At 32.1% G+C, this 25117-nt stretch overlaps 2 protein-coding genes across 2 annotated transcripts; both read right to left on the bottom strand.

Annotated features, from left to right (window-relative positions):
- Nucleotides 1-9526: 9526 nt before the first annotated feature.
- LOC140450901 (E3 SUMO-protein ligase ZBED1-like) lies at nt 9527-17328 on the bottom strand. The gene is made up of 4 exons (XM_072544582.1): nt 17279-17328; nt 17010-17211; nt 14533-15944; nt 9527-9791 (listed from the first exon to the last, which is right to left on the bottom strand). Exons 1-4 carry the CDS (start codon nt 17326-17328, stop codon nt 9527-9529), a joined length of 1929 nt encoding a protein of 642 aa, XP_072400683.1.
- A 4445-nt stretch (nt 17329-21773) lies between these two features.
- LOC140450900 (uncharacterized) lies at nt 21774-22646 on the bottom strand. Its single transcript, XM_072544581.1, has one exon. It carries the CDS (start codon nt 22644-22646, stop codon nt 21774-21776), a length of 873 nt encoding a protein of 290 aa, XP_072400682.1.
- Between the last annotated feature and the right edge of the window lie 2471 nt (nt 22647-25117).

Genomic DNA, 25117 nt, shown 5'->3' with positions numbered 1-25117 from the left:
CATGATCTTTCATATCAACATATTGAATTGTAAATCCTAAATATGAAGATTAACAGAAAAATTGCTTTGGCCATGGCAGCAGTCCCACTTTATTTAACAATTGTAGCGACTATATCTGCCATAGTTCTTAACAAGCAAAGAAGAGTAAGAAGGTTTGGTGTAAGACCCATAAATAGAAAGCGTGATAAGGAAGGGCTTTTTGTTACTCTATTTAAAGGTATGAAAGAGCTGGAATGGGATGAGGAACAGTTCTTTAAGTACACACGTATAACAAAAAAACAGTTTTATTATTTACTACGTATAACAAGACCATACCTACAGAGAAACAGAAAGAAAGGCTATTTGACACCAGAACATCGACTCGTATTAGTTTTGCAGTAAGTTCTTCATTAAAATATTAATGCATTTTACTCAGTTTTTTAATGGTTTTTAGTTACTTAGCAGAAGGCTGTTCCATGCAAGAAATCGCATGGAATTACAGAATAGGCAAAACAACAGCACATAAGATTATTAAAGATACTTGTGAAATACTATGGAATGTCCTTTCACCCTCGCAACTGCCAGTCCCAACAGTTGGAGAATGGAAAAATAGAGCAGAGGAATATTACAAGCAGTGGAATATTACAAGCAGTGGAATTTACCAAACTGCATTGGGGCAGTGGACGGTAAACACATTGCAATAAAAGCACCAGCAAAATCTGGAAGTACTTACTTCAACTACAAGAAAACTTTTAGTAATATTTTAATGGCCACATGTGATGCAAATTACCGTTTCACAATGGTGGATATTGGAGGTTTTGGATCGAACCATGATTGGGTCATTTTTAAAGCCAGTGGTTTAGGGAGTGCACTACTAAATGGAAATTTAAATCTTCCTCCCCCAAAGACCTTACCCAAAACAGATCTCCTAATAAACCATTATATTGTTGCAGATTCTGCATTCCCTCTACATCAAAACATAATGACCATATGCAGGAAATAACTTGGGCGAGAAAAAAATATTTTTAATTACAGAGGTAGTAGAGGGAGAAGAACTATTGAAAATGTCTTCGGTATATTAAGTCAGAGGTGGCAAATTTTACGTCGTACCATACAGGCGGAACTAGAAGGTAGCGAACTAATTGTGCAGGCTACAGTAGTATTACATAATTTTCTTCGATGTAGTGAAAAGGATATGCCTTACTCTGAAATCTGGGACTGCCTACATCCTGGGACTTGGAGAGAGGATCCCTACTCCTTAAGAACAGTCAACAAGGTTGGATCAAACAATGCAACACATTGTGCCAAACTGCAAAGGGAGAGATTGGCAGATTATTTTATTTCTCGAGAAGGGTGGCTTCCATGGCAGGAGAATTATGTTAATCGTGGTGCGATTAATAAACCAAGAGAATAAAATATAATATTTTGGGAATCGTTTTAAAGCTAAGTAGTACCAAAAATTTAAGGACTAATACACACAAGCAAAATATGACAAAAATTAAATAATTTTTTTTCTACATCTACGTTTTTTTCCAAACACCCATTTCACAGATTTATAGACCTTACCTTTATAAACTTACTGGTGTATTGTTTCTTTTGTCTGTTTATTTTTTTGCATTAGAAGAAGAAGAGACAGTATATATTTTAACAATAATATATATATATATATATATATATATATATATATATATATATATATATATATATATATATATATATATATATATATATATATATATATAAAAGAACAAACCATTTACATGTTATATTTTTCCTTTTAGTGCAGCTTTGTATTTTGTATTGTACCTAAATTGTACTAAAATTTAAATACCTAAAAACTGGGATAACTCATGTAGGAATTGAAATAAATAAATATGGAATTCTGATTTAAAGCTTTTTAATTATTTGTTTTAAACATTTGGAATATTTATCCACCACACAGCTATTTGCATAAAAAATGATGCCTTTAGTTTAATTTTTTCGCTGCTGTTTGGAATTTTTTTCAGTTCCTGCATAAGCGCCATGGCAAAATGGTAGTCTTCTTGGTCGGTATCATTATTGGTCAGAATTTGTTCTATATTCCGGCCTAGACTTGTGCAAGTATTGACAAGTTTATCAATTGATATCTCATTTTTTGCTTTTCTTTTTATATTTTTTTCAACCCTGAGATTACCAATTGCTTCATTTGTAACTTTGGGCGTGGATAGTAACTGTGTCATTGTTTTCGGTAATAACACACAGTCTGATTCTAAAGTCCCTTCTTGCCGTGACTCATTTAAAATATCCTCGTCTACCTCAGAATCATGTTCTGTGGGAACAGAGGAAAGAATACCCTCATCGTCCACAAGCATTTCTGACCATGGTCAGTCTTTTGAAGTAGTATATTGCTCTTGGTTCTAAAATAATTAACTATATATAGTGAGACAGTTCTCTAATACTCTTACTTAAATATTACCTTCTGGTCTGAATTCCTTTTGCAAGGAATCCCATCCTGTCATATAGGGTCCATGTATTAGTTTGAGAAGCAGAATGTTTTTATTTTTTCTTTTATTTCTTTCTCGAATAAATTTTGTTCGCAAATATTCCCAAAATTTGCAAGAAATTTTTATCCCAAAATTTCTTGTTCGCAAAAGTTCTTGACATTCTTTTACTGAAAAATCATACTAGTTGCATTAAAAGTTTCTCCAAAAAAAAAAAAGATGGAAAACTTACCCCTGGCTTCCAATATCAGAGCAATGGACTGCCATGCATTTTCTTTTGCGATTCTATCTTTATATTCTTTACATTTTTGATCCCACAATTGTGGGTACTGCTCCACCATATTTACAAGAACTTCCTCGTCTAACGGAATCGCAGATGCACTCATATTTTTTATTTTAAAACGAAATAATAATTACGAAAACAATACGTGACAATACGACGTTGAATTCGCTTCAAAAACATTAAAATAGTAGGGTTATGTATGATCTCTGAAGCAGGCTTGGAAACAGCAGGTGATTCTACAAACGCATGCGCATATTCCAACAATTCCATAATGTTTAATACTTAATTCATAAATGTTGAATGTTACCAACTTTGAAGGTCACGTTTTAAGGACTAAGTTTATGTTTTATGTATTATGGATGCTTTTAAATGGGTACATTTATTTATTAACTTTCAACATTATGCTTATATAATAAGATTATCGTTAAAGACTAAAATTAAGTTTATGCCCGTTTATAAATCCGGCTTTATTGTTGTTTCTATTGAATTTGTGACTTAAATTTTTCTGCTAACTCAAACGCCACGGTTTGTACATGGCCACGAGTGGGTGCAAAACCATACTTTTGCAATTTCTTAATATGCAGCACTAATTTCATCTCGATCTCATTCCCAAGAGTTGAAGAAGGTCCAAGACGATTGTGTTTTTTTAGATCATTATTTTTCATTCTTCTCTGTATGCTTACTTCGAGGTATGCTATAAGCTAGTGCAGCTCGATTTAGTCCCATGCGATTTCTGCAACCGCATTTTGTAGTGCTTTACCGTTATTTTATTTGAATTTTCAATTTAGTGTATTTACATACCTACAATAATTTATTTACTTCAATAGTACCTATCTAACAAAATATTTAGGTACCCTATACAATTCAAATCTTGGGTATCTAACTCATGTCGAAAAAAGGATTAAACGGATTTGCCAAAAATCGCGGTTTTTTTTTGGGCCAAATTTCAATAATTGCAATGCAGAAAGTTAATAAAAGTATGAATTAAGATAAAAAAATTAAAAGTGGAATAAAAGGCGGTAGATCATTAAAAATGGACAGTACAAACAACTAATAAAATAGTAAATTATCATAATAATATGACATGTAATAAAACAATTGTAATTATCAACAGGATTTTGATGTTAAATCAGGTAAAAATTCATATTAATATTGTTAAATAGTCCAAATTCATTTAAGTTGCACATCAAAATTACCGTTATGCGCACTAGTTGAGATTTTGTAGACCTGCACATTGTTGCCATATTTAAAATTTATTTTTACGGAACAAACAAAGATATATATTGTTAAATCAAAAGAAGTCAAATATATAATATATATATATATATATATATATATATATATATATATATAATATATATATATATAATATATATATAATATATATATATATATATATATATATATATTATATATATATATATATATATATATATATATATATATATATATATATATACATATATACATATATCATGTTCTGAAAATATATACTTTAATTTATCCTACCTGAAAATTTCCAGTAGCATAAAATCTCAAGGCAACTAAAAGACATAAAATGGGTGGAAACGGTAATCCACGTCGATTAATTTTCACCATTTCATCATTTATTACTGGCAACATTATTTCAATAACTGTTTGTTTTCGAAATCTATACCTTTTTCGAAATTCATTATCATTATAAAAGTGTAATGGATTTTGCATGTCCCTTATATATCTTCTGGGTACTTGTAATATATCGTTTTGTTCATTTATTTCTCGGTTAACTACATAATATTGATGTAAATCGTCCATCGCAAACGTATTTCAAATTGACGGGCGAATCGGCGAATCGCCAGAGCATGCATGTACCTTCTCTGGCTAAGCTTCGAAAATCTCTAAACAGGGCATGCGTCATTCGAGTGTGAGATGACTGTGAAAGCGACTGGCGCGTACCCAGCGACTGTTCGGAGAAAGATGCTTTACGCTTGCGTCAACCAGGCTGTAGGTCGACTATGAAACATAGATATGGTGGTGAACAGCCAGCGACGCGCTGGAGTCGGACTATGAATACGAACGTATGACTGTATGCAATACATTAGGATTTTTCTTCGCTTTTCTTGTTAATTTGTGGGGTAGATTACCATAAAACTCTGAAGCACCATCAGTTTCACAAAATGTTTTTAATTGCTGTAAGTTTACCCATTTTTCCAAATGATTGGTATGGATTCTAAAAAAGAGAAACATATTGATACAAAGAGTCTTAAGACTTAATTCAGTTATTCATTAATTGTATACTTTTTATCTGGAAGAAAAAATTCGTCAGGTCCTGGCATTTTCGTTTGATTTATGAAAGCATTACGAACTATTGCAGTTTCCAAGGCCCCATTATAGCTTGAACGATATGTTAGATATCTGGGATGTACGGATTCTGCTTGAATTTTCCGAAGTGGCTGTACTGCAAATGGACATTTTACTACGTAATATGGGGCTAAATATTTATTCCATTGACGAAAAAAGCTCTGTTCGAGATCAAAAACTTTAAATGGGGTTGGCTTAGCTCTTGCTCCTCTAATTTCATTTATCCGGTCAGCAGTAATCTCAGCTTTAGTATTCTGGTTGATAAGGCCCATATTCTTATCACATTCTAGATAAGAGTGTCCCCTTATAGGAAAGGTAATTTTGATCTTGTCAAGTCTTCGAGTAGTTACAACAACGTAATGGATATATCGAAAAATATTGAAATTTTTGTTTTGCCCCCCACATGAGTCGCAAAATATTTCAAGCTGTTTGACTTTTTTATCTAACTGAGTAAATATAAAATGGTGAAGCATTGAAATCACTTCGTCGGACCCTTTAGCAGCAATATTTTCCTAGTAGCAGTAGAAGTGTGAGTCATCTGTAGAAAGAACATGTATATTAAATGAGTAAAATGCAAGCTGACGTTTATAATATACATCATTAGTGGTAATGTTCGGTAGTGGCAAATTTTTTTGGAAATCCATAGCAATGTTTTCGTAGTCTGTAACTTTCATGCTGCTCTCTTTCTAGCATAAAAAAAAATCGGTTGCCTGTAAAGTCGGTTTTACGGGCGAAGATTTTACGTGACAACGTCTTTTTCTCGGTAGAATATTTATTGATATGAATATTATTAAATTGCACAATAGTTGTTTGCAGTTGAAACGCGCTGTTTCTTCTCAATCGACTGAATTACGATTGATTGCAGAGTGATTTAAACTAATAATTTACTTAACACTATCAACATTTGTCAATAGTATGACATAACCTATAAACTCAGTTTCTCAACTTTTGTGTCAATCTAACAATTAATCAATCAATCATAGTTTACGATAATGAAATATTAGTGTACAATTATTTACCTTTATTGTTGTAGTTGTTGTAAATGACGAATCTAAGCACTCCACATTTTCACTACAGACACAGCTGACGATACTTTAACCACACGTGTGAACTTGTATTATGACGCTTTCTCGGTTTTCCAACGCCAAGAACGCTCGAGAAAGACAGAGACACAAGCACGCACCGATTCAACGCGCCTAATTCTCTAGTGCTGCGTGCGCAGCGGACCGATCATGTTTGAGTGGGAGAGAGACGCAAGGCATTCGCCGGTCCGGCGGGCCTCTCTCTCGTTCGGAGACTCATCGTAACAGACGTGAGCGGGCGTTACACTTTTTCATGAGTGACTCCGAGCCACAACCTAATTTAAGACGTTGTCACGTCAAAACTTCAACCTTCTTCAAGTGTAACTCATTCTAAATTTCTAAATTTTTTAATTATTGCATTAGTTCTACTTTGCCTTCTGTCATTGGTGTATTTTCAAGTTTTCTCTGTAAGCTCAATTTCTCTGCGTTAAATTTGACGCACGAACTGCATGTGTCGCTTCGAGGGTATCCGAATTTCATATTGAAATTATGATTAAAGATCTTGCGATAATATTCGTACGACACAGATCCAACATCTAAATCAGTGTACATATTGTACATTTTCTTTAAATTAAGGCTCTCCGGTAGATAAACGACAGTGGATTTTTTACGGCTATAATGACTTTGTCTGCCTTTAAAAGAACTTATGTGATTTTTTACAGCCTCCAAGGTAGCAGGAGGTTTGGTGCAATGGGTGTGTGAGTACATTCCCCTCATGTCTTTTGGTGAATTGCCACATTTTTTTAAGGACTCCTGAATCGTTTGTAACCACCTTCCAGAAATTCCATGCAAGGACAGAAATGCCTTTCGACACACCGGAACCTCAATGATATTATTTCCTTTCATAGTTCTTACCTTATAAGAATATGCCTTTTCATGAAATTTGGCTATCTCCTCATTTTGTCTTGGGCGACGTTTTTTAATGATAACACGTTTATTAAACATGTTAAATACGAACTTTGTTAATGTTTAGAAGCCATTTTAATGAATTTTTTTATAATTCGTTTACGTTCAGAAAAATCTAATATTTCAAAACATTTATACCTCAAGCATTTACAGTCTTCGTCCAGCTCGTGCGAAGCTAACCTCAGTTTTTTCATAACGTCTACTTCTCGCCCAAAAGATTGTCTTTTTTTAGATCCCATATTCAACTTTTTAATTGTATCCGAGTCACTGCTATTATTTTCTTCATTTAGTCTTTGTATATTCATTTTATCACCATAAAACTACACAATTCAACGCGAAACGTATTGTTTTGCTTTATAATACACAATAATAAAAAACTGACGCTTAATGCGTATTTAACTCGCATGGAGCACACTGACCTTAACCATTTTTGCTGTGTTGACCCGTGACATTCATCGTTTTTGCGGTGTACACCATTTTTTGTTTCTGAAATAATTCGGTAACTATGAGCTTTATTGCTGTGTACACCGGTTTAGTATATACTACAGACCCTCATCTATTTTATCGAGTATTTAACACATTAAAAAAAGCGACTTTCATCGTTTTTGCTGTGTACTCTTCAAATAATAATTTTTTAATTTTAAACATAAATCGACATTCAATTAAGGATATCCCAAATAAAGGATCTTTTATTAAAAGACTTGACACAAAAAACACCTTCAATCACTTTCTAATGTCTATATTATATCCACACTCTTTTTTGTAGATGCAAGTTATATATGACATTAGAAAAGTCAGGGATGTATTTACTGGGTTTCCTGACAGTGTGCACGATGCTAGAGTTCTTCGCAATAGTGATTCGGGTCAGAACTTCTAACACCTTATAAGGATACAGGCAATTTGAGACAAGTTAAAAGAAACTACAATCAAAAACTTGGCCATTGTAGAGTCCTTATTGAGCACACTACAGGTCTCTTAAAGCAGAGATTTCGAGAACTGTACCACATCAAATCAAGAAATATTACTTGTGTTTGTCATTTTATTAGGGCCCGTTGTTTGCTACATAATATTTGTATTGACAGTGAAGTATTATTAGGTGAACAAGTAAACAGTGAAAATGATAATCAAGTTGATGATGTTATTATAGAAGGTGAACAGGATGATGTAGAAATTATATTGCTTCACTGTTAAATGTTTAGTATGTAATAATGTAATTTAAATGTAAATTTGACAATATATTAGGTGTTAAATACTTCAAATTGTATTTTTATTAACGATTTATTATCATATTGATGAATTCCTAGTCTAGTATTACTTACTTTTTACTTATTTGTCACTTTATTGAAATAGGTATAAATCTCATGCTAAGTATAATTTAGTGTCTGAATGTGGATTATATTGGGAGGTATGAAAAAGAAACCATTATACAGTTCTTATAATCAATAAAACCATTTTAATAAGCAAAATAAGCACAATTCTTCAGTACAAATCACAAACAGATTATTTACTAAAAAGATATTCTACTTATATTCTATCCTTTTAATAGGAATAGTGACGTTGATGATGCTTTTTAATATAAAGTAAAAGTTGTAAATTATTAAACCTAATTTGGTTGTGTGAGTGGTTTTTTACTGGGTAACAACTTTATGGATTAAATAGTGTGGTTGGTTTGTGTTTCAGCACTTTAAGTACTGCATTTGTAGCTTTTACCAATTTCGGATTTTTACAAAAGCTCTGATTCACTCCTGGTGAACCATTTTTAACCACACCTGGTATAATTAATCTTGTTTTTATTATGAGTAATAATATATGATCCCTTCTTTTAACTAGCTATAACACTCCACAAAAACCGCCCATAATGCTTTTATTATGTTTTATATCGATACATTTATTGGTAGAGTACAAAAACTACAGTTTTGTCAGTTTTCGATGTTCATTATTTCAGTATGTTACAGTCAAAATAAGGGAATTCATAAATAATTAAAAAATTTATTAAATTAAAACATAATGAAAGCATTATGAGTGGTTTTGTTGAGTGTTGCAGCAAGTTAAAAGAAGGGACTAAGTTTGTGTGATTACACATAGTGTGTTGAAAATGACCTTTCACATACAACTTAAAAAGGCTGTATCTCGGACATTTAGCGTTTCCGCAGAAAATGACAATCATATTCATGATCAACAACCCCAAAAAATTTAAGTATACCAAATTTTATCAAATAGGCGGAGCAGAACTTCTGTAAAAGAACCCTAATTTCCAACTGTAAGTAACTTAGATATCAAGAACACAGAAAAATTTAACCCAAACAAAGTGTAATATATCATACATTTTCTAAATTATCAACATTACGTTTTTTCATCATATCTACATACTCTCTAAGAATTGCAGTTCTGTTCTCCCTGTCAATTAACTTTTTATTTTCAATTTCTCATGCATACCTCCTTTGATAAAAAGATGTCTAATCATTTTTAATTTCCAACAAAATGTCATTTCTTTTTACATAATATGCTGGACTCTGCACCATTTTTCGTTTTAATGATGTCTTTGGTGTAGCGTTACTTCCTTTACATTTCTTTGCTGGATCGTCATTTTTATCTTGTTCACTCATACGACTATGAGAAGGTTGTATATCCTCAACTTCAGGAATTGTTATTTGATTATCAAGAAAAGGAACAGAAAGTTGTTGATCTTCACGGCTCTCAACTCTGCATTCTACCTTTGAACTGGAAGAAAGCAAAATGGTAGGATATACATTTTTCTTTTTTTCAAAAATATCATCCATCTCTTCTTGATACTCAAATATCTTTCGGCCCCTACCAGTTTGACTATTATTTATTACTATTTTTTTGTAACTCCTTTCTAATACTCTGAATTTATTTTCACATTTATTAGGAGCAATTGTTATTTTAAATTCATTGGAAACATCTCGAGCAATGACCTCCCAAAGTTTTTTAATATTTTTTATTTCATAAGAACTTTGTCTCTATATTTTTTTTTATAAAATTCCAGCAGCTTTAGTATGTTCTCTCGAGTAAAAAAATTGTCTGTCTTGACTTCGTTGCCTTTATCAAGAAAACAGACAAATTCGCTAATATCTAGCTCTAAAAAAAACATTAACATTATTCCTTTGCCATCGTAAAACTGCATCTTCTTACCTTGATTTTCCATGTTTAATTATCTCTTCTTGATACTCAAATATCTTTCGGCCCCTACCAGTTTGACTATTATTTATTACTATTTTTTTGTAACTCCTTTCTAATACTCTGAATTTATTTTCACATTTATTAGGAGCAATTGTTATTTTAAATTCATTGGAAACATCTCGAGCAATGACCTCCCAAAGTTTTTTAATATTTTTTATTTCATAAGAACTTTGTCTCTATATTTTTTTTTATAAAATTCCAGCAGCTTTAGTATGTTCTCTCGAGTAAAAAAATTGTCTGTCTTGACTTCGTTGCCTTTATCAAGAAAACAGACAAATTCGCTAATATCTAGCTCTAAAAAAAACATTAACATTATTCCTTTGCCATCGTAAAACTGCATCTTCTTACCTTGATTTTCCATGTTTAAATTATTTAATTGAAATAATTCTTATAATAATAATTAATTTGCAATTTGCTGAACTTTTAGCAAATTTTAGGGTGTCATACAACATACCACAGAACATAAGATATTTCGAACATGTCATATGTTAGCCACAAACTGCTGTTTATGTCATTTAATTGCCGCTATATATGTTTGCGTTTTGGCAAAATGCTAACAGTTCTAGGATCATTTTAAAATGATTTATAAATCTATACTACTACGCAAGTCGTCGGCGCAGTTTCAAAACTGTTTCGTGACGGTAAAGATTTTACACCATGGTCAAAGTACAACGGTCTCCATACATGTCTTGAGTTAATTTGTAGTTTGTATGCGTTTGTAAGTACGTAACTCATCGCTAGCTCTCACGGTTTCGGTGCACTTGCGAACGGAGCATTTGTAGAAAAGACAAATTTGGGGTTACTTGCGGACAAGATGAAAAATTAAATTCTCAGGTAAATAAATTCTTTTGAAGTGGAGGCATCTCCGTACAATGTTTTCAACTGCAATAATCCGCAAATAAAAATAAAAAAAAGTAATGTAATCGTTAGAATGAACTTTTATCCAGGCTTAGTACTGGCAACCTATAAAATTATTTTTCTTGATTGGTACAAAGAAACTAACTCTATATGCGTGTTTAGAAGTTTTTTTATTTCTTTTTATTTTTTACATTTTTTATTCAAATTTAGTAATAAAAACTAAGTGTTTTTAAACATCCCTTCACGTCTTTCGTATGTCAAACATAAGAAGAGTCTTTTCAATCCTTGCATCTAACTGTATATATTTCGTTTTCCTTCTTTTATCATCGATATTTAATTCGTTTCGTTTGAACAAAACTTCAGCGAGCTCTGCATCTTGTTTTAATACTTTGATTTATTTAATTTATTATTCCACCCCTCCATAGAATTGTTCGGTCTATGACTTTTACGATTACAGTCACAATCGTTTAGTGTGAAATGTAGATTTTCTAACCACTCCTCTACAAAATAATTCTAAAATTGCACAAGCCTGTGATTATCAGATGTATTTTCTTGAATACATAGCCAACTTCCTTACATGGTTTCAGTTTAATAATAAGCTAAAGCAGCACACATCCGCAGCCATCACCTGATTTCATCATTTTCTCTTTATTGAGTTACTAGTCCTAGTTCTTGTATTTTCCGCCAAAGGCACTGATAAAGTGGAAGTTACAATCACTGACTCGACGGAAATACATTTTTAAGAGCAGCAACGGCTGGCCTGTTCAAAATCGATGGATACTGTTTTTGAAACTATTTAACAAATATCCTTAACAACTTTTCATATGTCTTACCAGTTTTGTTGTTTACCTTAAGCATAGATTCTATCTATCTATATAAGGATTTTTACAGCTGTGGCCGTCTTCATTCTTTCAGCCAACGTCTCCAGTCCTTTCTGTTCTGCCATTCTCCATCTCTAAGGTCTCGTCTTTCCATGGCCTCGTCCACTTCATCCCTCCATGATCTTCGGGGTCTATCTCTTTTCCTCCTTCCCATTGGGCTCCAATCCGAAATCTTTGCTATCCACCTTATTACCCAATTCTCTGCTCCATAATTTATTATACTGCGTACCAAGGTGTTATAAATTCTTTTCTTTGTATTTCTGGTAATCTGTCTATCCCACAGTACCCCGTTCATTTGTTTAATACATGTTCTTGTCTGTGCTAATCTGCTGGTTATCTCTTGCTCGGTGGTTCCATTTTTTGAGAGTATGAATCCTAAATATTTGAATTTGTCAGTGCCGTTAATTTCCCTATTATCGTCCATTTCTAAGTTTCTCACTGGTTCTTGCTCTGTTGTTAAATATTCGGTCTTTTCTAGATTTACTTCAAGTCCATTTTTTGTGTATTCCTTTTCTAATCTTCGGAGCATATAGCACAAATCTTCTTCATCTGGAGCCGTTACCACTTAATCATCTGCAAAGCTTAATCTGTACAAGAAGTTGTCCCGGATTGGTATTCCCATCCCTTCACATTTCTTTTTCGATGGTTTTAATATTTGTTCGAGGAATATCTTGAACAGTGTTGGAGATGTAGACCATCCCTGCAATAAGCCTTTTTTGGTCTTAAATTAGTTGGAGTATTTATTGCCGGTTTTAACTCTTATCTTATTGTTGTAAAGGATTTTTACAGCTTCTATTAACCTCTGAGTTATTCCGATTTCCTTCATCGTGTTCCATATTTGTTTTCTCGGGACCTTTTTAGACTAGACTTTTTTAAGCATAGATAACAGGTATTAAATTAGTTTCTTGCGTTGTACTACAAATGTAGCATGAATTGTATATATCTGTTAAAATTGTTTGCCGCTGTAGGTATTTCAGTCATAAACTCGTTAATCACGATTAAATAGTGGTCTAATTTCTTCAATAAAAATTTTTAATGTTAAATCATTCTCTTCCCTCATGCATTTCTTGACAGAAACAAAATGCTTTTTTTATTTCTATTGCTGTTACATTTGACACACACATATGCTTCGAAACCTATAAAACTTCACTTTCAAAAAGTTTTAGCGTAACTTTACATTTTTCTGTTTTCTCTTTAGAGATACACGCAACTCACTACATCTTCTTTGTTTGTCCGGTGTTTTCTGTACTGATATCCATCTAGAATGACAGAAGGCTTTCTTTTTGTTGTTTCTGTAATCTCGAGTTTAAACATAGTATTCGTTAAAATTAAAAAAACATACCAAATTATTTCTATAGAAGTAGACAAGAAGAATGATCGACCAGAAATGAGGGTTATATATTATATATATATATATATATATATATATATATATATATATATATATATATATATATATATATATATATATATATATATGTATATATTATATATTACAAATATTTTATATTTGTTTGTTATTGCTTATTGTAATTATATTCACTAGAGCAACCAATCACGACACATAATTATAGTCATTAAATCAGGTAATAAACATTCTTCTGTGTCCAAGAAACTAAAATTTCCCTTTACTATTTCTCTTTACAATATGTATTTATTTAATCTTTAGTAACCTGTGAAATTCGTGGATATATTTTTAACCATTTACTGCAGACATTCCATTATTACCACGTAATAACTAGTGATGGGATAATTGGGATTAAAAATCCTCGGTTATCCGGTTATTGAAATACTCGGAATAATCCGATTATAACATTCGAGTTAGGAATATATTCGCTTAATTCATCAACACATTTGACATTTGGACTAAAGTCAGAAGTGACTACCGAAATATATCCGATAATGTGTAATATACTACATTGTATTCGATATTCGAATACTGTGGACAGGATTGACAGGAATGAACGAATTTCAACAAACATTCGAATTCTCACCGAAGAAAGATGTTTCATCAAATCTAGTTCTAAGCCAGACAAGTTTATAAATTAACTGATCAGCACAAGTAGAGGTGATAGATGATACCTATGAAATATAGCTACTCGCACTGACCAATTGTTTTCTGACATTTTTTGTGTCGTTTGACCATTCATTGGAACGAGTTTATAATATATGAATTATTTTCAGGTTAAGGATACTTATTGAGGTGATTGGTGTTATGAGATTCGAAAAAAAAACTAATAAAATAATATATTATAAAATAAATTAAACTTCATACACAAAATAATAGTAAACACAACAATAATTTTCATACTGTCAAATTAAAAAAAAAGTATTTCGGTGGAATCGAGACGAACAATATAAAAATTAATTAACAGTTAGAATTTAAAAAAATTATTTGATCAAAATTTTTAGGGGAAAGTCTACTTCTTCCCAAGTTTGATAATTGTCCTGCTTTTGAAAAAGATCTTTCAGACGGTACAGAAGTTCCAGGAATACACAAATATTTCACTGCCAACTCATACAATTCTGGTAAAAGTATTTGATGTTTTGTCCAAAATTCTAAAGGGTCTTTGTTCCTTTTTTGTAATGGCAATTCTAAATACTGCCTAATCATAATGATGGCAGTGGTAGTGGAATTTGAAAAATGTCGTTTTTCTGATACCTTTCTGTCAAAATGAGTCCATATATTTAGGTTTTCTGTAGAGGGTTGATTTGTCTGATCTGAGTTAGTTTTCAACTGAGGCGAAGCAGTTGACTCTGTTTTTTTACTTAGAATTAATTTAATTTCGTCGGTCACCCGCTTTTCTGCATTATTGGCGTTCTCTTCATTGCCGAATCCATCTTTTTTAAATCTTGGGTCAAGAAATGTAGCTTTGGCAATAGTTTTACTTGACTCAAAACTACCCAAACGTTGGTGGATTGTTTGTAACAATTTTAATTTAAGAGAATTTGTTACAACCGTGGTATTTTGTAGCGCAAACTGTATTCCTCGAATTATTGGTATTAACAAAGACACTGTAGGGTAATTTTCACTAGATAATAGTCTTGTTATATCATCTGCTTGTTTTAACACCTTTATACAATCATTAATAACTTCCCAGTCATCTGCATTAAGAAATTCAGGTGGTTTTGACAAGTTTGCTACTGCAACACACAATGGGTTCTTTATTTCCAAAAGTCTTTGTAGCATATGGAAACAAGAATTCCATCTTGTAACAACCTCCTGTTTCACCTTTAAATTAGGTAATCCCATCTGTTCTTGAACGGATCTAAGTTTATCATATGCCAGACTACTATGTTTAAAATGGTTCACAAGTGCCCTACATTTTTTTAATATGTCATTTAATTCTGCAACATCCATCAAACTCTTTGTCACTATTAAATTCAATGTATGAGCAACACATGGTAAATGAAAAATTTGTAAATAATTCGAAATAGCACTTTTAATATTCGACCCGTTATCGGAAACAACCGCTATAATTTTATTTTCAATTTTCCAATGCTTAAAAATATCACCCAACATTAATGATATATTTTCACCCGTATGTGAACCTGGTAGTTCCCTCGTGGATAAAACATGTGCGCGTAGGACACTCTTAAAAATAAAATGGCCCGTTACTGTTATATAGGCTTTATTACTATCAGATGTCCAAATATCTGTAGTAACGGAAATATATTTTACATCTATAATAATTTTTATTAAAGTTGAAGTCGCTTCTTCATATTGTTGCGGTAGTAAATCGTAAGTTAATTTTTTGCGGCTTGGCGGAGTGTATAAAGGTTGTAGAGCTTTAGAATATTCTAGAAATCCTGCATTTTCTACTAAAGATAAGGGTTGATAATCCTTCGTTATCATTTTAATTAGAGCATTATCTATTTCACTAACTTTCTTCTCTGACAAGTTACTGTGCTGTTTACTTCCAAACAGTTTTAACTAAGTAGGAATTACCTCAACATTTTTACTATTAATCATGGTGTCTTTAACAATAGCCTGGGAAGTACATGGCTGAGATTCAGTATTTTCTTTACTCACCTCTATCACGTCAGCACTACTAATATCACTTGAAGGTATTATTTCATTTTGTAAATACGAAATAGGATGAACTCTTTCTAAATGTTGTTTTAAGTTGGATGTACCTCCGAAATATTTAAATTGTTTTTTACACATATTACAACTGACAGTTTTGTCCGCATTTTTTACAAAATAATGCCACAAAACTGATTTCTTTACACCTGGTCGCATATTTTCGTGAATATGTACCAATTTTATGCAAGAAATATAACAAATTATAGAATAAACAATAAACGATTTTCATAAACAACAGACTTCTGTCACTCTGTAAGTTAGAATTTATTCCGTGAGATGTGAATCGAATCACTAACACATCGATTTGACTACTTCGATACTTCGAAGTAATTCGTAATTCGGATCGTTCTCTTGTTATCATTCTGCCTGCGCATGCGAAATAAATCCTCGGTTATTCGGATCATCATCCGAGGATTAAAATACTCGAATCGTTACTATCCGAATCGTTACTATCCGAGTATTAAAATCATCCGAATATTCCCATCACTAGTAATAACATAGCCCCGGTATTTTTTACCGGTCATTATAAAATGGAGTCAAATATAAAGTTAATAAAAAAAATGCGTTATGTATTTTTCTATAATGTCTAGATATGGGAGAACTGGTGAAATGACGGATTTTAATAATAAAATACAAGATTTTTAAAGAATAATCTATTAAACGATCATTTTGGTAACATTTTTGGTCTTTTGAAACAAACAGCCAGAAATGCTATAAACAAAAACTTAGATTATTTTAAACAAATAAACCTAATATAGAATCATAAACGAAACATAAAATAGCATTTATGAAAATCTATACATCCATGTGAAAAAATCTGCAAGAGGTAAAACTGTCAAAAAAATTAAGTGGCACATTCTTTGCAAACTCTTGCCGTGCATTGCAAACATATCGGAGTCTTGCACAGTATACAAATATAAGTGGTTTTTCTTTCTTCAGTGATTCAATATCATGGTCTGTTCGTAAATACCCTGCATCTGAGTCCATATCACTTGCGCCCGAATCAATTTCCTCATTCCATTTTTGCAAAATTTCCTCATAATTTTGATCAACAAATTGAACTCTCTTTGAAGGCCCATGATGACTTCCAGAGTCCATATCCTTTACTCTTTTCCTAAAACCACAAAAATGTTATAAACAGTTTATATTTTACCCTTATAAGACAAATTAAAAATACTTACTTAAAAACAGACCTCCTGTAAATTTTATAAGTTAACACGTTCGACGCCATGGGGATCACCTGTGACCACCAGCTCCGACGTCCTATTGCGCCGTGGGGGTCACCGGTGACCTCCGCAACATAGCATTATACAAAGTTGTTTTCTGTGCCGGCGGTCACTCGTTTCGTTAATATTATATATAGAAATGACCGTCAAGGCGCTGTAGAATAAATCTTTTTTAATGGGACAAATCTACCTACATAAGTAGAAAAGATATAGAATGAGTTTTGAATTTTTATATAATGTTATTGAAAATGTTGTATGTTATAAATATTTATGGAAAGTAATGACATAACTAAAACAAACCAACTCTAACTAACTAGGAATTACCAATAAAACATTAAAATTGAAAAAAAATCATTTTCTCAAAAATATAGTAAATAAACAATGCGATTATACATATCTATGCAACTTATTGAAATGGCAAACATAAATGAGGATTACCTTCACACTGCATGCAAAAACTGTTCACCTTTTTTGTTTTATTTTTGGATAGTTTCCTGCCCACTTGTACTACATTAAGTTTATAACACTGAACACAATGCCGTCTTGAATCTCGAACTTTCCCTGGTTTCGTTCACAATTCATGTTTGATTCTTGTTTTCCGTGACGTTCTTCCTTCAGGTTCATCTTCTTCTCTGGAATTAGTGAGATATTCAACTAAAGCCTTTCTAAAATCTACAATTGACATACAGTTTTTGGTTGTTTCACTGTACATAATAGAGGCATTTACAACAGCAGTATTTAACAACGATTCAATCGCCAGTTTCTTGTACCATTTGACCGTTTTTCTTAGTGGAAATGAATATGAAGTCATTTGGCCACTCAAATCAACAGCAGATTTAGATTTATTATAATCTAGAACCATCTTTGGTTTTCTTATTAACTTGCCTCTTTTTCTAATCGTAGAAAATTTATTTGAATGTTTGGTGGATAAAATGAGGACATCTCGTTTATCCTTCCATTTCATGACGGTGACTCCATCTTCGTTTTCCTGTGCAATACTTGCTCCGGGACGAAGTTTAGTTTCCACAACTCTTTAGGCAACCCCCTCCTATTCTTTCTAACTGTTCCAATCAAATGGGTATCATTTTTTCATAGTTCGTATGCTAACTGTAAACTAGTGTACCAGTTGTCAGTTGCAATTGTATGACCTTTATTAAGTAAATCCTTACACAAGGATATTACCACATTGGTTGGCGTATTATTTACTGTATCATTATTTTTTCTACAATATAATTGTAACTTAAAGGTGTATCCAGGAATCGTACACAATTTGAGTAGTTTAAAACCGTATTTGTATCGTTTCTGATTATAATACTGACGTCCAATAAAACGGCCTCTGAAGGGAACCATACTTTCATCTACACATACATCTTTTTTAGGAGAGTAATATTGCTTGAAATTACAATTTAATTCATCTATAAGCCCCCTTATTTTGCCGATACGATCCGCAGGATCTGTAGTTTGGTTGTCAGAGAAGTGAAGAAATTGTAGAATTAACTCGAATCTATTCCTACACATAATGGTTCTAGGAAATCGTTGTCCCATAATTTTGTCTTTACTCCAATAATAATTAATTTTTGGCAGCTTTACCAGTCCCATATATAGCAGAAGGCCAAAAAAACGTTTAATTTCATATTTGTCAGTTGGTGTCCAAGAATGTGAACGAGCTTGTGCTTATTATCTTTTTCTAATATAGACTGTGTCGCAAATAAATTTGTCTCATTTGCTATCTTCATAAAGATTTTCAGTAACCAAAAGCATATAAAAATCCTCAGGAGGGGCTTGCATCAATACGGTAGAATATGGTGGATTTAACCCAAGTAACACGTTAAGCGCTTTGTGTATAAAATATATACACAGTAGTCGGGTCCAGGGCGCCGTGTGTATAGATTTTATTGGCGAGGCATAGCTGTATTGTAGGCCGTGTGTATGCGATTTCTGCACAGTTAACGTAGGTATCTTATGGGATATGTATTGGTGCGGCGCTACATTACATCATATCAAATTGGCAGATAAATTGGTTTTGTCAATAATTTTTTTTTACAGTTCTATTGGGACGTTTTTATTACAGTAAAAAATTATTAATTTTAAAGTAAAGTATCTATGTTTGTACTGATAATTTGTTTATTGTATACAAATTACAAATTGGGTAAGAGTAGTTCAAAATAAAACAAATTTACACATTCTAAAAACAAAAAAAAAAAAGATTATAAAAAATATTTCAGTCCATTCATTTATTCTTGATTGTGGACCAATGGTTTCGTTCATAATTTTTTCTACAATTTTTTGATCAGCATAAATATTGGTCTGAAAAAACAATAGTTCAAATATCTCATCAGTTACGAATTGTTGAAATGAGTCTAATTCAGTTTTACCTTGAATTTGAATGGTTATTTAATCGGGAACTCCTACAGGTTTATTGAAAACTAAATTTTTAAAATTTTTAATGATTGGTCCCCACATTTGTACATTTTCAGGAACATTGACATCTGAATTCGAGGAACATGCATGATTTGTAGTTGATGCAACTTTTCGTCTTTTCACTTGAATAACTTCTTCCTCTGATTGTGAATCGGAATTTTCAATGTTTTCATTTTCGGTATAATCGGGATCATCATCAGAATCGGCAGGAAATGGCTCTATACCGCTCGTATCTGATTTAGAATCAACTAATTCTTCATCATTCATGTCCATATTGTTTATCTCTTGTAAAGATTTCTCCATCAGTAGTTCCAGTCTTTGCCTTTCTGCTTTCTCGCGTTTGTAAGACATCTTTTTACAACAAATACTGCTATTTCTCGCTCAAGTTCAGAACAAACGTAGAACCCAAACTATAATACAACAATTAGCTGTGATAAATGTAAAAATATAAATGTAAAAACCTGTAAAATATAAATGACCTAAAAAGTGCAAGTCTGTGCAAGTTTGACCGTCCAGCTGTGGTATGCATAATACCTATACACGGGCGTAGTCTTATATATTTTAATCAGGCGCCGCGTGTGTATATTTTATTCACACTTTTAAGTGGCTTAATCTTAACGATTATTTTTTTTTCTATAAATATGATCTAAATACGATTCAGATATAAAATTTTTACGGCGCCACGGACCCAATCGCAAAATATAGTTTGGCACTTGATGTATTAATTCTGTAAATGGTATTATTGAACGTTGACGACCCATCGGCTCAAACCGTTTGCGTGATGAACTTGCTTGGTTTATATCATTAATTGCAACAACATTATTTAAAGAATCAGTCTCGCTTTCGGAATCAGAAGTAATAATTCGCCGCTTTCGAGATTTGGACACATGCAAAATTTCATTTTCAGAGTCTTCTTCATATGAGGCATCTATTTTACGTTTACCATTACTAGAAAGCTCTTGGTCTTTATTATTATAAACACTTGCTGCTAGTAAATCAAATCGTTCAATATCTGCTTCACTTATAAAAAAATCGTATACCGTACCAAAAATCTCTGCAAAACTTTGATCTTCATTGTTCACCTCCATAGTTCAGAATTTTGTGAATAATAGGAACAGAGAATAATACGGAACAAAAAAAAAACACTGTTACCGCATCCACTTTAAGACAAGAACTGACCTGTTGTTTCTTGTTAGAACCGCATGTGCATGGGCATTATAAGCACAAAGGGGAGGGAACTACTGAGAGTGGGATGACCGGCATTATGACCGACGCGGCGTGGTACCACGGAAAAGTTAATTTCTAGTCAATGCCGTCGCGGAGGCCACCGGTGACCTCCATGTGATTTTTTGTACTTATGACTCAAAAATACGCTCAAAAATAAAAATAAATATTATATCTATTTTTAACACATAATATCAGATATATATACTTAAAATTTTTATATTAAATTTTTTATCGATTTACCCATGGCGTTTAACGTGTTAAGATCTTTGATGTGCGCTACGAAAGAAAATATTCACGATACACGCCGACCGCTTTGATTAGCACTGTCATACAAACTGCTCGAGAGGTAAAGTTTCTACGATGTCAGTTGGACAAGTATAAAAACAAAATTCGACACTCAAGTGTCGGCGCCTTCTGTAAAACATAGGCGGCGCAATAGAAATTAAATATTAAACTTTTATTTTTAAATTAAGGTCTAATACAACTTTTGTTCTATAGAGGTTTTTACTAAATCAATACTTTTCGAGTTATTTGCGAGTGAATATATTCATTTTTCAACAAAAACACCACGGTTTTGGACGGTTTCTCGCAAATAACTCAAAAGGTAAGTATTTTATGGAAACAATTTTCCTAGCAAAAATACAGTTTATAAAAAAGTGAAAACAATGGTATATATATGCCAATTCGTCTTCCAGTCCAATTGTCTCTTAGGTTATAGATTAATGGAGATATTACATTTACTACGGTACACAGAACATATTTTTGACAAGTTGTGGAAGTCTTTGTGGAAATATTTACACAATTAAACACTATCACTATCCGTGTGTCCAGAACTTGAGTCGTCGTTTGTGTTTACAACTACCGGTTCAATTGGTTTTAAAGTAGGATATTCTTTTTCTTTTACTTGAACATGAGCTACACAATTTTTCCAAATGTCAGTTTTGTTAAGTTCTTCGATCACTGTTCTTATATTTTGGACAACAACGTCACTTAATTGGGGAGATTGATTCATTTTCCGCAATTCCTTTTTTACATCGACCCATATCACTTCAATTGGGTTGAAAACACAATGATATGGAGGGAGCCGTAAAACCATATGCCTGTGGCGTTCAAAGGGTTTATCTATTACATATTCTTTTTGAAAATTTTGTTGCTTAATTAATTGCAACAATTCCTTTTTGGTACATTTACTAGGTGTTGCCATGCCTTTGTTCTCTATAAATTCTATGATATCTCCCTTCTTGGATCTAGTATTTGGAATTTTGGTGTAGAGTCTAGAATGGTATGACGCATTGTCCATTACTATCACGGAATTTGTTGTAATATTCGGTAAAAGCTGTTCCGTTGCCAATTTTTTGAAAAGTTCAGCCGTCATATGCTCATGATAATCAGCTAATGACTGTTTAATGTTTTTGGCCGATAATAAAAAGGCATTAGGTACAAACCCGCTCTTAGTTCCAGCATGCAGAATTATAATTCTTTTTCCTCTCGAACAAGGAGTACTCAAGCAGCACTTTTTGCTATCATCCATCCAACCATATTGAACTACATCATGGGTGTCAAACCACGTTTCATCAAGATACACAATGTCTCTATTGTCATCTCGATATTCCTTTATTTTACGTAAATAATGTTGCCTCTGTATCACAATCCTTGTAGATTCCATAATTACCATTCTCTTGTCTAATTTTTTATAACTAAATCCGCATTCTATTAAAATACGCCTCAATGTAATTGAGATATATTTTCAACTTGTCCTGAAGCATTTCCAACGTTGGAACTTTGTTGTCTTGATAAAATTCGTAGACGTAGCGACAAATAGCGTCTTTAGTGGCCTTATCAATCTTTTTAAGGTTTTGTCCAATTCTTTGACGTTTAACAGAATGATCACTTACATCTCCAGCTGCAGTAACACGTAAAACTGTCGTACGCGCAAGTTTGGTAAGTTCACATATCCTTAACACAATATTATTTTCCGAAAGTGTACTATTTTCGCCTCTTAACAGGAATATATATTTAGAATAATCCTTTGCGCTTGAATATGTAAGTCCTTATTTACAAATTCCCAATTCATTGGTATTGGATCTAAAAGAAATATTTTTACTTTAAATTGTTAAAAAAAGTAGATTAAGGGTGAATATTATGACTGAGCATCCCTATACAACTAATTATTAAACTTGTTTTAAATAAGAATTTACATACCTAAATCGTCAGTAGATACTCTATACCATTCCTGGTGCAAAATGTGGTGGGGAAAACCGGTTCTAATCAAGGTCACGCAAAGGTTGCGGTCACGCAAAGGTCAAGGTCATGTAAATGTCAAGTTAAAGACCATCTTAAGGTCAAGTTCAAGGTCACGGAAAGATCAAGTTCAAGGTCACGTGAATGACATTAAAGGTCATGTCATGATGTAGTTCCAAGTCACGGTGACAGTCAAGGTTAGGATAGGTTATTAGTATAATAAAAACTCTTTTTAAAAAAATAATTCCTTCTTAACTATTTATTACACTGTTATACATGTTTTTTAAATTTTCAAGCGCAGACTTACACAAATGACAACTGGATTGCTTTGGTGCAGTACCTTCAAGCTCTATTCTCCATTCGGGACGATTAAAATGTACAAAACATGGCAGACGAGTTTGAACTTCAAAATCTTGAACTGCTTTTGTGGGTAATGTACCACCTACACCTTAATTATTATGAGTAATACGTAAAACTTATAAACTAATATATACACTATTATTTTATTAAAATGATAAGTACACGTTGTAGTTACATTATTAAAATCAACAGGATATGCTGTTTTTGTAATAATTGTATAATGTAAGAACAATCTATGAGTACCTCAAATAAATTGTAAATTTTTTAAACTTTAGTATTAGTTTTTCAAACGGTCTATCCCACCTTGTATAACCTGAGAATAATGAATGTGTATCCCACCTTGTATAACTTGAGAATAATGAATGTGTATTCAGATACTTTCTAATAGTTCTAATAACACCTTTTCAAATTTAGTATTAGTTATTCTGTTTGTAATACTATTACACCTTGTATAATCTGATTAATTTGTGCTTACCTCAAGTACTAAAGAACAAAATCTTATCAAATAAATACTTTTTAAAATAAACGCTGCCTCTGCAAGGTAAATATGCGTAAAACAGGTATGGTAATATAATTATCATAACTGTGTTACGCTTCGGCACTCATTAACTATCAGTATTAGAATCACAAATTATTTCTTTAAAACATAAATGCACTTTGTTTGAGATTAATTCAATTAATAAGATTTTAATCATTGAAACTTGTTTACCTAATTACTACTTAATTAATAAAATAAAAGTAAGACGTAAAGAGATAAATTTATTTTATAAAATTAAAAACTATACAATATTATTAAGCCCATTATTATTATTATTATTATTATAAACATTACAGAATAAAATTAACATTTAATATATACACTAAATATACTATTACTTATACTTATTATAAATCGGTACCATGTCCATTTTTACATTAGCAATTGTTTGGTCCATTTTTTTCCTCTTTTCTTTAAGAGCCTCCAATTCTTTTAACATATTTCTTTCTGCCACATCAACCTCATCCCTCTGCTTTTCCAAGGTATCCAACTTTTCCGATAAAATTGACCACGACTGTAGGTTTGTGTACAGGTCATTATATTTTTTCCGCATATTAGATCCAAAATCCTTGATTATCGGATTAGTTAATGTTGTTTGATTATTGGATGAAGTTGATGCTAGAGGCTGCATCTCCTCAAATGTGTTATATAGTTCTTCAATGACATCACTTGTCATTGTTAAGTCGATCTAAAACAAAGAAGTATATCAGAATAATTTATTAAAAATTTAATGACAATACAGAATGTTTTAAACTTGAACTTCTCTGAAGCGAGATTATTAGTTAAAAAAAAATAGCAGGCAAAAACCAAAAATACGATACATAATGTTTTTAAACAATTTCTAACAGATTTGAATAAGAGATAATTCGATTGTATTTCAAGGATTAAACATGCCTTTATGTGTAAAAGGTATTTTACAATAAAATGGAATAAAACATTTTTGTTTATTAGAAAACATTTATTTAAAGCAGAAACCAAATTTTGTTGGCACATCTATAAAAAATATT

The sequence above is a fragment of the Diabrotica undecimpunctata genome, chromosome 9 (genome assembly GCF_040954645.1).
Source record: "Diabrotica undecimpunctata isolate CICGRU chromosome 9, icDiaUnde3, whole genome shotgun sequence".
NCBI classification, from domain to species: Eukaryota; Metazoa; Arthropoda; class Insecta; order Coleoptera; family Chrysomelidae; genus Diabrotica; species Diabrotica undecimpunctata.
The sequence above is the reverse complement of the archived record's forward strand: the minus strand, read 5'-3'. Positions and strand labels throughout refer to the sequence as shown.